Here is a 15,799-nt window from a genome sequence, read left to right on the forward strand (position 1 = left end):
TCCATCCATCCATCCATCCATCCATCCATCCATCCATCCATCCATCCATCCATCCGTCCACCCACCCATCCATCCATCTGTCTGTTTGTTCGTCCGTCCATCCGTCCATCCATCCATTCATCTGTCCACCTGTCTGTCTGCCCATCCATCCATCCGTCCGTCCGTCCATCCATCCGTTTGTACATCCATTCGTTCGTTTGTCCATCCATCCGTCTATCCATCCATCCATCCATCCATCCATCCATCCATCCATCCATCCATCCATCTGTCTGTCTGTCCATCCATCCATCCATCCGCCCATCCATGATCTTCACCTGCATGTTCCTATTCAGGGTCTTGGGGAGCTGGGGCCTACCCCCATCAGTCACATTATGAGAGGCGGGAGACACCTGGACAGGTTTACAAGACAAATGATACAAACAACTGTTCACACTCTAACTCACACCTATAGGGACAATTTAGTTACCACTTCTTGTAACGTGTTGTTTTGGTGTGTGGGAGGACACCAAAGTGCCTGAAGAAAACCCAAGCGTGCATGGGGAGAACATGCAAAGTTCACACATAAAGGCCCTCGCTCCTTTTAAGAGTTGAGTTTTCTGGTTTATTTTTGAGGATCTTACAAAACTGATTTATGAATGAATGAGAAAAATTATTTAAAGCCTGGCCGTTAATTCGGACATTTAGAAAATGAACCTGTTCTAATGTGCACATGGAACAAGAGCGTTACGTTGAACTCATCCTGGTCTGTTTGTGACTCAGTGACATCTTGGTTTTTCACTCATGTTGATTTTCACAGCAGCCTTTGTAACTCTGACCTGAAAGGCCTGTTCACCTTCCGGCACGCTCTTCAGACTTCTTCATCTCTCCTCGGTGAACAGCAGCTCTAAGAATAGTCCTGGTCCCTGCAGGGTCCTTATCTTTGGCAGCACAAGCAGAGAAGGGGCCGTCCGTCTCTGCTGCAGACAGCGAGGCTGCACTTCCTTTTCTTATCCGCCCGGAGCAACACTTACAACAACCTTTATCTCTTTGTGCAATGACACAGCTGGTCACTGCGCTGAACACGCTGAGCCGCTTGTTTTCATTTTTATTTTTGTTCATAAATCACCTCCAACTAGCACCCCTGCTCGTCTAATGCTTTTACTTTAACATTGAATTTTTGTTTTGTTGATTTATGCATAACTGGACTTAAATATGCCTATTTATCAAAAATAACTGTAGTACAATTTTAGACCTACCATATTTTTTGGACTATAAGGCACATTAAGCAAAATAAGTTCATTTGGACAGATTTTTGAGCGTCGTGCACCACATAAAATCAGTTCAAGGTCAGTAAGCACAACCAGAATTAATAATTAAGGCTCACTGTTGATTTTTGAGAAAATTCAAGGATTTTAAGAGTGCCTTATGGTCTGAAAAATATGGTAATTATTTCAGTTCAGAGTTTGCTACTCTGTTGTTTATGCTGCTTTTAAAAAGTTGCGGCTCCACTTGGAGTGAATTAATGAGAAAACTGAACGCATTAACCCTTTATCACCTAAGCCTCAACACGTCCGCCTAGATATTTTTGCTCTTTTTAACTAAAAAAGATCATTAAATGTCCTGTGAGTAAATAATTTTGCTCATTAAAAAAAAAAAAAAATAGGAACTTTCAATATCTAGCAGTCTTTTTCAATTTACTGTCTATTAAAAGAACAAACTATTATTATTGTATAAAAAAATGTGGCGTTGGCGACGCACTCGTATAATAAAAGGCTTGCAGGCGAGTTCAGACGATCACTTTCATGTATTGATTATAGAAACCAAGCATCAATAATTATAGCAAAGAAACAGTGACATTGTGCAGGAGGTCACTTGTAATTAGTGTCTTGACAAAAACATCCATCTAAGCAGTCTGGTTCAGATGGTATTTAGATCTTCAGTTTGATCTGCGTCCTTGCACATGAAAAACAGGAGCATGTGAGGCGGCAGGCGATAAGCATTCCTGGTTTCATCTTCGTCTGAAAGTCTGAGTTGTTCTGCTCACTGCACCTGTGAGCCCATCTGGGTTTTATGTTCTGCTGCTCATCTGATATAAAGAACCGAGAATTGAAGGTTAAACACACTCTCAGCTTTATCTCCACACGTTTAATGGTACAGGACATCCCAAACCCCCTCAGAGCTCATTTATTCTGAATTATTCAGTAATGTGTTCACTTTACATCAGTCCTCGTTATCGCAGCTGATGGAGCAGCTGATGGAGCAGCTGATGGAACAGCTGGTCTCTGAGCGTCTGAATCCTGCTGCCGTGTTGTTTACTGGCTGCTCCACCTCTGCCCTCCTGCTACACTTCAGGGGTTTTAGTGTCAAATTGGTAAAATAACGACTCTCTCTGTCACCAACCATTTTTTGATGTCTGTAAAGACAAAGTGGTTAATCCTGACGGTAAAATGACCTCCGTCTCATTAAACTTTACAGCTGTCGCCACAAATTACTCCTCAAACAACTGAACACTAAAGTTTATGCGCTGATATTTAAAGTTAACATATATTATTATGATTTAAAAAAACGATAAAAACTGACTGCCGTTTGAATAATTTCTGTTAAATATAGATGTGCAAACTTAAAATGCTTTTAGATTTGGACAGTCAGCTTTGGCCAAACTGTTTTAATTTAAATAACAAAGAAAAAAGAGTGATTTTTATGTAAAGTAAAAACCAACACAAAGAATATAAATTATGTAAAAAAATAAAAAAAAGGGATTCACTTGACACAAATATTGATAAAACAGTTTAATATATATATTTTTTTAATGAATGAATGAATAACCAAACAATGCTAGGGGTGTCCAGGTACAATTTTTTTTCCAGACAGTACTTCAGTTTGGGTACTTGCATTGAGTAATTAGCGAGTTAGTACCTAAATATTACACAATGACTTTAGAAACACTTTTCTTTTATTAAGAAAACATAAAAACCATGTGCTGTCTTAACATCATCTGTGTTGATCTTAAAATATCTCTAAACTATGAACAATTTTTATTTTTTGTCCACGACTACTTGCATAGTAGAAGAGGAAATGACATCACCAAGTATAAAAATGGCATTGGTCCAAAGTATCGGGGTGTTTTTATGAGTACAAGTATTTGAGGCTGGTATTGGGACACCACCATGATTTATGTCTTCATTGAAGGAACACATATTTATAAAATAGATGGAAAGAGGACACATGACGAATCATTTGGCCAAAGATGTTAAGCAAAAATGATATTGGTTGTTAACCAAAAGAAATAAAGACAAAAATTAATCCATCCATCCATCCATTTTCTTTACCCGCTTATTCCATTTTGGGTCACGGGGGTCGCTGGTGCCCATGTCCAGCAATCACTGTGCGAGGGGCGGGGTACACCCTGGACGGGTCGCAAGTCCATCACAGGGACACATAGAGACAAACGAGACAAACAACCATTCACTCTCTCACTCACACCTAGGGACAATTTAGAGTTACCAATCAGCCTAACATACATGTTTTTGGACTGTGGGAGGAAACCGGAGTACCCGGAGAAAACCCACGCATGCACGGAGAGAACATGCAAACTCCACCCAGAAAGGCCCCTGGACTGGGGTTTGAACCAAGGACCTGCTCGCTGAGAGGCAGCAGCTCTACCAGTTGCGCCACCGTGCTGCCAAAAATTAATCCATTAAACTAAAATGAAAAATACAATTGATGTGTTTTCTCCTTTATGACTTTTCTTTGACCGTTGTTCTGGTTGTAGTTTGGTTTAAAGACGTTGTCTCTTCGTGGTGGAGCTCAGTATTGTGAACTTTGCTGTTTTAAATCCAAGCTGAACGTTATTTGAATTAAAAGCTCACAGATGAGAAGCTGCTGCCTCTGAACGTCTCGGCTCTCCTGCTGTTTCAGGTGTCTGGAGGCGTTCTGTATCTACGACAGCGTGGGCCGTGTGGAGGAGCCGTATGTCAGCATCACCAGGAAGAAGCAGATGCCCCGCAGGGGTCAGGCGGAAGAGGTGGAGCGGCAGGTGGGACAGGCGGAGGGGAAACTGTTTACTCACCGAGCAGCCTTCTCTCGGACCTCCGTGATCCAGGCCTTCCTGGGCTCGGCCCCCCAGCTCACCCTGCAGCTCTACATCTGTGTCCTGCAGCAGGGGGTGTCCATTGGGAGAGGTGAGGGGAGGGATTGTGCTGTAAGTGTGCGAGGGACTGATTTGAATGAGAAACTCACAAGTGCACTACAATGTGGGCTGATCTGTTCAGTAGCATGCTGGAAACGAGCATGATGAGTCCATGCGCTGTTTTGTAACTGCTGCTCTGACGGTGTGGATGGAACATGGAGGTTCTCCCACGTCTGTCTCGGAGACAGGTTGTAGGTAGATTTTAGACCATGAAACAGTTTAATTCAGACCAGACTAATTAGCTAATGGCTACTAACAAAACCAAGAACAACGTAAGATTGCTGCTGTCTTTAAACAACTTCCAGTAAAAATATATATAATTAATGGGAGTTTACACAAACACTTTTTACAGCATAATCCCTCATTCTGCCTTTAGTTTCACATTTTGCACATAATCCAGTTTACATTGCTGCAGGAAGTGCCCCCCGGACTGTACTAAAGTGTTGTTGCTGCTTTTTTCACTTGTAAATCACCATAGAGTTAAATAAATAACCAAGTAATGTAAATCTGATGACAGCGTAAAGATTTATCAAGTACCGTCATGTTTAAATTAACAAAAAACACATTCTTGTGATTGTAATAATTTAAAGATAACATCAGTCCTCTTTGGTCATGACTCTGCTTCTAAACCGAGGGCGTTCAAAGACCTATCTACAACAGGTAAGATATTTATTCTGTTTGTTTTTTCATTGAACCCTTGACCAAAGTTGTTTAAAGCTGGTCCGTGGGGGTCACTGTGCAGAATGATTCAGAGTTCTTCTATAGAAGAACGTTTTTACTGTTTCACACCACATGGAAACAAAGGTTTAGGAGCTCCACAATATGTTATTATGAGAACAAGCTATGAAGTGAAAAAATCTTGAAGCACTATGCAGTACAGTAGTCCCTCGCTACTTCGCGGTTCGGTTTCTGCAGACTCGCTCTATCGCGGTTTTTCAAAATAAGATTGGACATGACACACAATTGGTAGATTGATGGAAGAGCCGCACGATCGGCATGGAATTTTGATTTAAAATAAATTGTTTTAAATTATTTAGCACCTGCTGCACCTCTGTGCAGCCCACACTGCAGGAGAAACTTCCTCCAGCAGTGCGTCGTATCTTTGCTTTGCGGAGAAGTGGGCGTGGCCAAGAGCGCTGGCAGGTGGCAGGGCACTGAAATCATGACATTCTGTGCTCTTTTAAAAAAAAACTACTACATACTACTTGTACTACTATTTCTACTTTGTGGATTTTCACTTATCGTGGGACTTCAGGGTACGGATCTGGGACAACTGTATTTTGTTAAAAGGCCTTAAAAACACGTTAGCCCCACCTCCAGCCTAACTAACAACCCGCGGGCATCCTTTCCTTCTTCTTGTGTTTTTATTTGGCATCCAGTGTGCAAGCTTTATGAACATGCTCCACACCTTGTTTCCTGTTTTTGGTGTACTTTTACTTTTGTGGCAGCATTACAGCACCTCAGTTTATTTATTTATTTATTTTAACAGAGTTTTAGGGATTTTTCTTTCTTTTTTAGAATGCATTTCTATCAACAATGACATTGTTATAAAAATACTTAAAAATGAGATTTTTTTTTTGAGAAACAGGGTTTTTGTGTAGATAAAACCTTACATGCGTCTAACATTAACAGGCTTCTGTAAAGCTTCATGATTTGCTGAGAAAGTAATTCAACCAAGTGTTTGGTGTTGGGACAGGGAAATAATTTAAACTTGTGTGACCAGAGTGTGGCTCACCTCATGTTGCTTTACATTGTCTCGAAAATGTAAAATTGCCCTTTAAATACTTGTTTCTTTGTGTTTCTGTGTTTCAGGCACACTGATGGTGATCTCCCTCCTGTCCATCGTGTACGGAGCGCTGCGCTGCAACATCCTCGCCATCAAGCTCAAATACGACGACTATGAGGTGGACATCCAGCCCGTGGCTTATCTGTGCATTTTCCTGTGGCGAAGCTTCGAGATCGCCACTCGTGTGGTGGTTCTCGTCTTGTTCAGCTCCGTGCTGCAGTTCTGGGTCCTGCCGGTGGTTTTCCTGAACTTCCTCGTCTTTTTCTTCTACCCCTGGATCCTGTTCTGGCACAGCCACTCCCCGTTCCCAGAGAACATAGAGAAAACTCTCACCCGGGTGGGCACCACCATCGTGCTGTGCCTGCTCACCTTCTTGTACGCGGGCATCAACATGTTCTGCTGGTCGGCCGTGCAGGTGAAGCTGAACGACCCAGACCTCATCAATAAGTCCCAGAACTGGTACCGCATGGCTGTGTACTACATGCTGCGTTTTGTGGAGAACGCCTCGCTGCTTCTGCTCTGGTACATCTATAAAACGGACTTCTATGAGTTCATCTTCGCCCCGCTGCTGCTGCTGCAGCTCCTGGTAGCCTACGCCATCGCCATCCTCTTCATGCTGATCTTCTACCAGTTCTGCCATCCGTGTCGGAAGCTCTTCTCCTCCAGCATGACGCAGGGCCTTTGGGATTGTTCTTCTCTCCTCTGCCTGATGTGCACATCTGCTTCACCTCCAAACAGGCAGAAGGGGAAGACGGCGATGGAGGAATCCGCACACAAAAAGCCAAGAAACGACGGTGCCAACGACACAGCCAGCGACAGCACCGAGGGTGTGCCCAATGACACCACCTACGACATGCTCAATGACACAATCTATGACATTCCTGCTGAGGTGGGAAACAACATAGGAGGTGAAATCAATGGCGATCTAAGCCACAATGTGGCCTGCAACGCTTGAAGGAATGGTTCGATCTTTTGAAACGAATACGAACAGTTAATATCTTACATGCTTTAGATAGATTTTGGAGGATTTGAGTACGGTGAAACTGACTGGATTGATGAGCTAATGGCTAGTCCAAGGTGGATCAAAGTGAGTCATTAACGTTTTGGAACAGCTCCCACTGTCACACATTACATGACCTTTAAACTGCCTGTTTCACATTATACTGGAATTCTGGCAGAAATATTAGCTAGCTACAGCAAGCTGCTTTCACCGTTTGCACTTGCAAATGATCACAATGCTCAACATAAATAATAATTTCATGTGAGACTGACAGCAATGTAAAGGTTTGTAAAATAACATCCGTGTTAATCACAATGACATTTTTGAAATGGGAGATTTTCAAGTCTGCAGAAATTTACTTTGGCCTTTGCCCAACTTGGACTGCAGTTTTAGCTCATCAGTTCAGTCAGATTTTTACACTTTTACTCCAAACAGAGTGCATTTAAAGAGCTATCTACAACAGGTAAGATATTAATTACTCTTTATCCACAGAACCCAACGTTCAAAAGATCAGAACTCTCTCCTCATCACAGAATCAGTGTGCCATTCAGTAGATAATTTATTTTAAGTGCCATGTGTGTCCCTCTGTGACTTTACTTTGAAGTCCTCTGATCTCATATCTATGGGGTGCCGTTTGTAAAGTTACAGTCAAAAATTAACAACAATATTTTGTTTTATTTAGCCTTTCATAAGAAAAAAAATGTTTTTTTTCAAAGTCATATTTTCAGTGTGTTATTCATACATTTATAAATGTCATAGTTCCAAACTAAATATTTAACTTGCAAGCTAAATATTTAGCTCCACACTAAATATTTAGTTTATAAACTATATTTTTATGGCCAAGCTCAATGATTAATTTCCAAACTAAATATTTAACTTGCAAGTTAGTGAACTAAATATTTAGGTTTAAATTAAATATTTAATTTCCAAGCTAAATATTTATTTTCAAAACTAAACATTTAATTTCCAAACTAAATGTTTATTATTGTAATAAACATTTAATTTCCAGAATAAATGTTTAATTTGCTAACTAAATATTTAGCTCGGACCTAAATATTTAACTTGCAAGTTAAATATTTAGTTCAAAACTAAATATTTAGCTAATATGCAAATTCCTTGCTGAAAAGTGCGCACGCACAACTCTTCTTATTCTGGTGGTTTTTTTGGCGGTTTGGAAAGAGGTATATTTAGAGGTTTGGCTTTTATTTTGGTAGTCCACTTCCGCTTTTCAGCAAGGAATTTGCATATTAGTTAAATATTTAGGTCCGAGCTAAATATTTAATAAGAAATTTTAATATTTATTTTGGAAATTAAATGTTTAGCTTGGAAAATAAATATTTGGGTCTGAGCTAAATATTTAGTTAGCAAATTAAACATTTAGTTTAGGAATTAAATGTTTAGCTTAGAAATTAAATATTTAGTTTTGAAAATAGTTAGCTTGGAAATTAAACATTTAATTTACAACTTAATATTTAGTTCACTAACTAAATATATAACTTGAAGGTTAAATATTTAGTTTGTAAATTAAACATTTAGCTTGGACATAAACATTTAGTTTGTAAAATAAATATTTAGCTTGTAAATTAAATATTTAGTTTGGAATTATGACATTTATAAATGTATGAATAACATGGTGAAAATATGACTTTGAAAAAAAAAAAAAACACTTTTTTTCTTATGACAAGCTAAAAAACCCAAAATATTGCTGTGAATTTTTGACTGTGTGACTTTACATATGGCACCCCATATTTATCAGCTTTTTTTTTTTAATTTAGGGCTGGTTGTTACTGCAAACACACAGAGGTGATGCTCTTATCAGCCAACATGTCCACCTTTATTTTACAAAGAAAACCCCTGGACTCCAACACATGCTGCATTTCTGACCACGAGGAGCCATGTGGTAAAGTGATTGTATTTAGTGTCTTTTTCAGGCATGGAGGGGAGTGCATGTGTGGAGCCTCACATCAGCTGAAACAGTTCTTAAGAAATCTTGCCAGTTTTATGGCTGAAAGCACTCGTTTCTTTTTTTTTAAACTCCTGGATAAGAGCTTTAGATTTACCACATGCTGCTTTTGTGATGTACTCGTGCGTGACGGGATGTTTAACCTTCACAACAAAAAAAGTTTAAGAGCCTGCGTGATCACAAACACGTTACTGTAAAGCACTGGCAATTTCATTTAGTATCTTGCACGTTTACAAACAAAAAGATGTGTCTTTTGAATTAATTTTGCGCAGCAGCAGAAACCGTAGTGACGTGAAATGCTTTGGGCGTATTTGCATTCAAGACTGCTGCATCTGTTTGCTTGTTAGAACATTTACCGACTGCACAACAAAATGACTGTACCCAACTGAAAGTTCCTAAAATATATTTGCTCGTTTTTGACTTTCAATGTGAAATTACTTACGCGGAGGAGAGAATATGGTTGTTTTTGCACTAACTCCTTTTGCAATGTGTCTGCTAAGGAGCTCAAAGTCTTCTGAAATCACACGAACGCTTCTGTTTGTACACGAGCAACATTTGATGCCAAAAAATAGATAAAAAAAAAAACAAGCATCATTACTATTAAACAAAGTAAAGCCTTTAAAGTATGAAATTCTACTAAAAAATCTAAATAAATCTATATTTATATGTCAAAATTGTGCTTGTGGTGACCTCTTGTGGATAATCATACAAACTGCGTGTTTTTTTTAACCATAAACACTCAAATGCAAACTAATCACCAACGAACATGTTTATTAAACATCAATAGATTTTTTAAACAATTTCACATCGTTTAAACAATTTAAACATCAAAAATGAACTCTAAACCACCAGGTACACACTGATGTGCTCATTAACTAATTATTGTTAATACACTTTATAGAAATAGAATACTAACTGAAACACAATAAGATGTCTCTAAAACACCAAAAAACAGAGCAGCATTTCAGTCTATTTTATCTGGAAACTGTTCTTAAGAGTTGAATGCTTTATAAAGAATCATGCAGATGTTCTGACTTCAGATCTTTACTAATTATAAATAAAGCACAGCTTAGACAGACAGGAATGTCAGGTATTGTTGCAAGTATATGGCTGCCAACGAAAAATAATTTACAGGTCATAAGATCATTTGCATATACACATGTGAGGATATTACTTCACAAAATATCAAAATCCTTCAAATTCTTGCTGCAAACATGGTAAAAAATGAGCAAAGTTTGATTTGATGGAAATACTTTTAGGACAAAAATTGTGAGTACCATGTTTGCAAATTTTTTTTTTTAAATACTAGGTTCTAACCATTGAATAATAAGTTTGACCCGCACAAAAACAGCACACAATCGTTTCCACCTGGAGAAAAACAAAAAACAGCCATGATGAAGGTATCTGCTTAGATGCTTCTTGATGTCATTTCAAACGAAGCTGTAGAACAGATGGTATTTGGAGGAATAACCCGCCCGATGTGGCTTTGCCATCACAGTGCCACGGCGACAGCAAACGCACTGACCACGCAGTACATGGTGCGGTTCTCCCACCTGACCGTGCAACTTCCTGAAATACAAAAATCAAAACAGGTTTTCATTACATGTGCACAGTGAAAATATCTACAAATTAAGGAGCCAGTAGAAAAATACGTCAGGTGATAGTTGGAATTCAACAAATTACTTCTGCTGAGGTGAAAAGACAAATAAATAAACAAATACATAAACAAATAAATGAGCTGTTACATATTTTATTATCTAATTGGAAATATATTTTAGAAAATAAAATACTAGAAGGCATTTTGGCAGAAAAGCCCAGCAAATCCAAGTAACTTATGCCCCTTTTCCATTACACAGCACGACTCGACTCAACACGGTTCCAAGGCTCTTCCATTAGTAACGGTACGTCTAGGGATGGTTCCCTCTTTGATGTCTATGTCATGCTGCACATGACCTGCTCTAGAGAAGACCGAGAGATGGGCTCAAAATGGTCAAATACAGCAACACACTGGGATGGAATGGACAGATCATGAGCTGGAGGGGAAATGAGAGCCCGGGTGTTCCCAATTTTTTCTAAAAATAAATGTAGAACGTTTTCGCACAGCTCAGTTGAAGCTTCCAGAGGTGATGGTTCAGTGAGGTGGAGAACTGAGTTTAGGGTAGAGAAGAGGACACGTGGGTTTTGAGAGTTGGCTATAATTATATCAGAAAAGTATTTAGATTTAGCAGCTTTTACTGCTTTCTGATAAGAATACCAACTCTTAGTATTTGAAAAGAGACCTGCAGCTTGTCTCTCTTCCATTTGCGTTCCACCCTCCTGCACTCTTGTCTAACGGCCTTGGTGACATCACTCAGCCAAGGTTCTAATCTGAGTTTCATTTTTCTGGTTTTGACAGGAGCAACATGATCCAGAGCTTTTAAGCAGACAGAGTTGAACTGGGATGTTAGCTCCTCAGTGATAGTGAGAAACACCGGGGGCGGAATTATCAATTCAGAGTTATAAACGTCTGAGAAACACGCGGCAGTGAAGCAGTTATTGGCCCGGCTACGACGTGCAAGAGTGCATGGCTTAGGAGTTAGATGGGGGGAGGTGAACTCAAACAGGACTGGCATGTGATCTGAAAACACATTATCGCTGATTTCAAACTGCTAACTGTCACATCACGTGTCAAAACTAGGTCCAGTGTGTGATTGCGCTCCTGGGTGGGACCGTTTACCTGCTGAGTTGTATCAGTAAGACTCCAACTGCTAACATGGCTAAGACCAAAGAGCTGTCCAAAGACACCAGAGACAAAATTGTAGACCTCCACAAGGCTGGAAAGGGCTACGGGGCAATTGCCAAGCAGCTTGGTGAAAAAAGATGAACTGTTGGAGCATTTATTAGAAAATGGAAGCTAAACATGACTCAATCTCCCTCGGACTGGGGCTCCATGCAAGATCTCACCTCGTGGCGTATCAATGATCCTAAGAAAGGTGAGGAATCAGTCCAGAACTACACGGGAGGAGCTGCTCAATGACCTGAAGAGAGCTGGCACCACTGTTTCCAAGGTTACTGTGGGTATACACTAAAGCCCCCAGTATACTGCCGTGTACATCCATACGCAGAGGTACGCATGTACGTACGTAGAGGTACGTGCGTAACCCCCAGGGCATGTCCGTGCAAAGCTCAAATTTTTACGACCGCATACGTGTACACGGTGTCGCACAATAAACTGTCCAGCGACGGACTGTTTTGTATGTGACACCAATGTATTAAATTCTCCTTCTTCATCTCTGATCTGGCCTTTTCTTTTGTTTTTTTGCCAAGAGGCAGTGATCTCTTCCTCCTCCGTTGACTCCATGACTGAAATGGTGAGAAATGGAGGAATTTGTCACAAGCGAATTAAACTCAGGTCCAGCGTAGCTGCGGGAGGGTCTGCAGATTTCCTGGTGAGCTGGTCTGATGTGTGGACTGCAGAGTCAGCGCTCTCCGGTTTTTTTTTTTTTTTTTAGATCTTTTTATTAACAACATATAAACACAGAACACCGCTGCGGCGGAGGCTGCCAGCGCTCACTTTTTTTATTTTTTCCGACCTGTCAATCAATCCAGTAGGCGTGTCAGCAAATGACCAATCGGCGACCTCAATTTGTCCCGAAGGTAAACGCCCTTTGTCTGTGAAGCTGCTCTGCAGCTGCTCGGGGTGTACGCTGGAGTATCATGTCTGAACCCTCTGCGTACAGTACACGCGTACGCACGTACGAACGGACGTACGCGGCAGTATACTGGAGCCTTAAGACGTCATAATTTGAAATCATGCATGGCCCGTAAGGTTCCCCTGCTTAAATCAGCACACATCCAGGCCCGTCTTAAGTTTGCCCATGACCATTTGGATGATCCAGCAGAGTCATAAGCGAAAGTTCTGTGGTCAGATGAGACCAAAATAGAACTTTTTGGTCTTAATTACACTCGCCGTTTTTGGAGGACCAAGAATGATGAGTACCATCCCAAAAACACCATCCCTACAGTGAAGCATGGGGGTGGAAGCATCATGTTTGGGGGGTGCTTTTCTGCACGAGACAGGACGACTGCACTATATTAAGGAGAGGAAGACCAGGGCCATGTATTGAGAGATTTTGGGGAACAACTAGGGGTGCACTGATTGCAGTTTTCTGGCTGATCTCCGATTTCTAAAAAGTCTGACCTGCCGATTCCGATTTTGGCCGATACCGATTTTATTTTATAAGTGACACTGTCAGGCGTTATAAAGTCACAATGTACCTTCAATTTTCCAATCTTATTTTGTTGAAAAACATACTCTTGAACAATATCCTAGAAACAATACAAACTTGTTTTAACTGGACATGAGGTAATGCTTTGAAATATAAATGAAGTTCAGACAATTGTTGTTAAAACAAACAAACAAACAAAAAAACGGAGTAAAATCGGTTTCTCATGCAAGATTTCCGATTTCCCAAAATTAAGGAAATCGGCCCAGAGGAACAACCTCCTTCCCTCAGTGAGAGCATTGAAGATGGGTCGTGGCTGGGTCTTCCAACATGACAATAACCTGAAGCACACAGCCAGGAGAACCAAGGAGTGGCTCCGTAAGAAGCTTATCAAGGTTCTGGAGTGGCCTAGCCAGTCTCCAGACCTAAACCCTATAGAAAATATTTGGAGGGAGTTCAAACTCTGTGTTTCTCAGCAACAGCCCAGAAACATGGCTGATCTAGAAAAGATCTGTGTGGAGGAATGGAACAAAATCTCTGCTGCAGTGTGAGCAAACCTGCTGGAACACTACAGGAAACCTCTGTAACTGCAAATAAAGGCTACTGTAACAAATATTAACATTGATTTTCACAGGTGTTCAAATACTTATTTGCAGCAGTAACACACAAATTATTTAAAAAATCATACATTTTTAATTTCCTGATTTTTATAAACAGTGAACCCTCGTTTTTCACAGGGGTTACGTTCCAAAAAGAACCCGTGATAGGCGAAATCCGTGAAGTAGTAACCTTTATTTTTTTTACAATTATTATACAATGAAATACTCCATTATACATTCAAACCAAAGAACAAAACCTTTTTACAGGCCCAAGCATTTGTTTAACAAATAAAAGTACTGTATAAATGTTTTTTACAAATAACTACTGTACTGGAGAGACTGTTTAGCCATTTAGAATGCAGAACACAATGCAAGATGCAAATCCGTGAAGCAGCGAGACTGTGAAAGGTGAACCGCGTTATAGCGGGGGTTCACTGTATGTGTGTATGTGTATATATATATATATATATATATATATATATATATATATATATATATATTTATATTAGAGGTGCAGAAAAAATTGTTTTTTCGATGAATCTAGATTCTTAGTCCTGGCGATTCTGAATCATTTCTAAAGGTCCAAAAATCGATTTTAAAATGCATTTAAGTTTTATATTTTTTCCACTCATACTCCCTGTTCGGCCGCTGTAGAATTGAGCCGTGTAGGCCACCGTACAGCAAGCTAGTTAGCCAGCTCCCTTTATCTGAATGGAGCCTGCTAGCATGGAAGAGGGAGACAGCGCAATTCAACCCGCTGCTTCGTCTTTACAAATCATTTCAGATCCTACAATGTTCCGGGGGAAGACAGAGCTTCACATGAGCACAGTTGTTTACAAGAAGTGTAAAATAAAATTGCGGTACAGTATTTTGGATATAAGACAAAATTCACGGAAGATGAAAGCGAAGCAGCCGACCAGTGAACTCTGCAACAAACTTCCAGGCTTCTCCAAAGGCTGTGAAGAGTTCCCTCTCCATTTCCTGCTGTATCACAAAGGATTTACAAGCAGACAGCTCAGTGGAAGGTGACGGGTTCAGGTTTATTTTTAATACGATAGATTCAACGAACGTTATTCTTTCATGTAGATTTTTTTTTTTTGCGATAAAGCAGCACCACAACTTCACCATGAAACAACAAATGGGAGAAGCTCTGATGCAGCTGCAGCTCAAAGGTAACTGTTTTTTCTCATATTATACTAAAACTTATAGACAAGTTATACAACAAATTGTATGCAATTTGTATTTATAACAGGTTGAAGAGGACAGATGAGACACATCTCCTGGAGCCAGTTCTAAATGATACAGTTTATGGTTTATAAATTATAGTTCAGAAGATGTTTTTGTGCAAACTTGCACAGGTTTTGAAATTTTGTTAAAGAATTTGAAATATGAATCAATATGGTGAAGACTGTGAAGTCTGTATATTTCATATTAGATTAAGTTTGGAAAATATAACAAATGTTAGAGCAATATGGTTAAAATAACTGAAGTCTGTATTTAATTTTGAGTTAAAGGTTGATGTACTATGTATCGTAGGCTGAAGTCTGTTTACATTTGTATTTATATATTTTGAATTATTTGTCTGTGATGGACTGGAGACCTGTCCAGGTGTCCCCCGCCTCTCACACACTGATGGCTGATATGGGCACCAGTGACCCCCGTGACTCGAAAAGGAAGAAGTGGATAAAGATGATGGATTAATTATTTGTTCCTAGATTTGTATTTATTTTATATTTTTTTAGAAAAATTCAGGCAACTAAGCTAACCTAATACTGGTAATTTAAGTTACAGAATTTTATGCACTCCTATATTTTTCCTTTTTTTGGTATAAATATAAAATGAATAAAAAAATATTTGATCGAGTAAGGAACCTAAAATGATTTTTAAATAAATGTTCAATTTGTTTACATTGTTATTTAATCTTTGCAGCTTGTCAGCTACATAATTGAAACAAAATGTAAGACCATTTCAATAGAAAAATTGTTTATGAATCGAAAATAGTTTCCGAATCGGAAAATCAATTTTAAATCGTATCGTGACACCAAAAATCGGAATCGAATCGGATCACCAGACACAGA

The 15,799-nt window shown here is 39.6% G+C and overlaps 2 protein-coding genes across 2 annotated transcripts in view; one reads left to right on the forward strand and one right to left on the reverse strand.

Annotated features, from left to right (window-relative positions):
* Window positions 1-6,976, forward strand: part of xk (X-linked Kx blood group (McLeod syndrome)) — an 11,447-nt gene extending 4,471 nt beyond the window's left edge. The window contains exons 2-3 of the mRNA XM_037686518.1: window positions 3,898-4,160; window positions 5,981-6,976. Of these exons, the coding sequence (XP_037542446.1) occupies window positions 3,898-4,160; window positions 5,981-6,909 (1,192 nt within the window). The 3' untranslated portion in view covers window positions 6,910-6,976. The remainder of the gene's footprint in view (window positions 1-3,897; window positions 4,161-5,980) is intronic.
* Window positions 6,977-10,155: 3,179 nt separating this feature from the next.
* Window positions 10,156-15,799, reverse strand: part of dynlt3 (dynein light chain Tctex-type 3) — a 23,079-nt gene continuing 17,435 nt past the window's right edge. Inside the window, exon 5 of the mRNA XM_037686520.1 lies at window positions 10,156-10,486. Within this exon, the coding sequence (XP_037542448.1) occupies window positions 10,410-10,486 (77 nt within the window). The 3' untranslated portion in view covers window positions 10,156-10,409. The remainder of the gene's footprint in view (window positions 10,487-15,799) is intronic.

The sequence above is a fragment of the Nematolebias whitei genome, chromosome 13 (assembly GCF_014905685.2).
Source record: "Nematolebias whitei isolate Nwh7 chromosome 13, NemWhi1, whole genome shotgun sequence".
In the NCBI taxonomy this organism is placed as follows: Eukaryota; Metazoa; Chordata; class Actinopteri; order Cyprinodontiformes; family Rivulidae; genus Nematolebias; species Nematolebias whitei.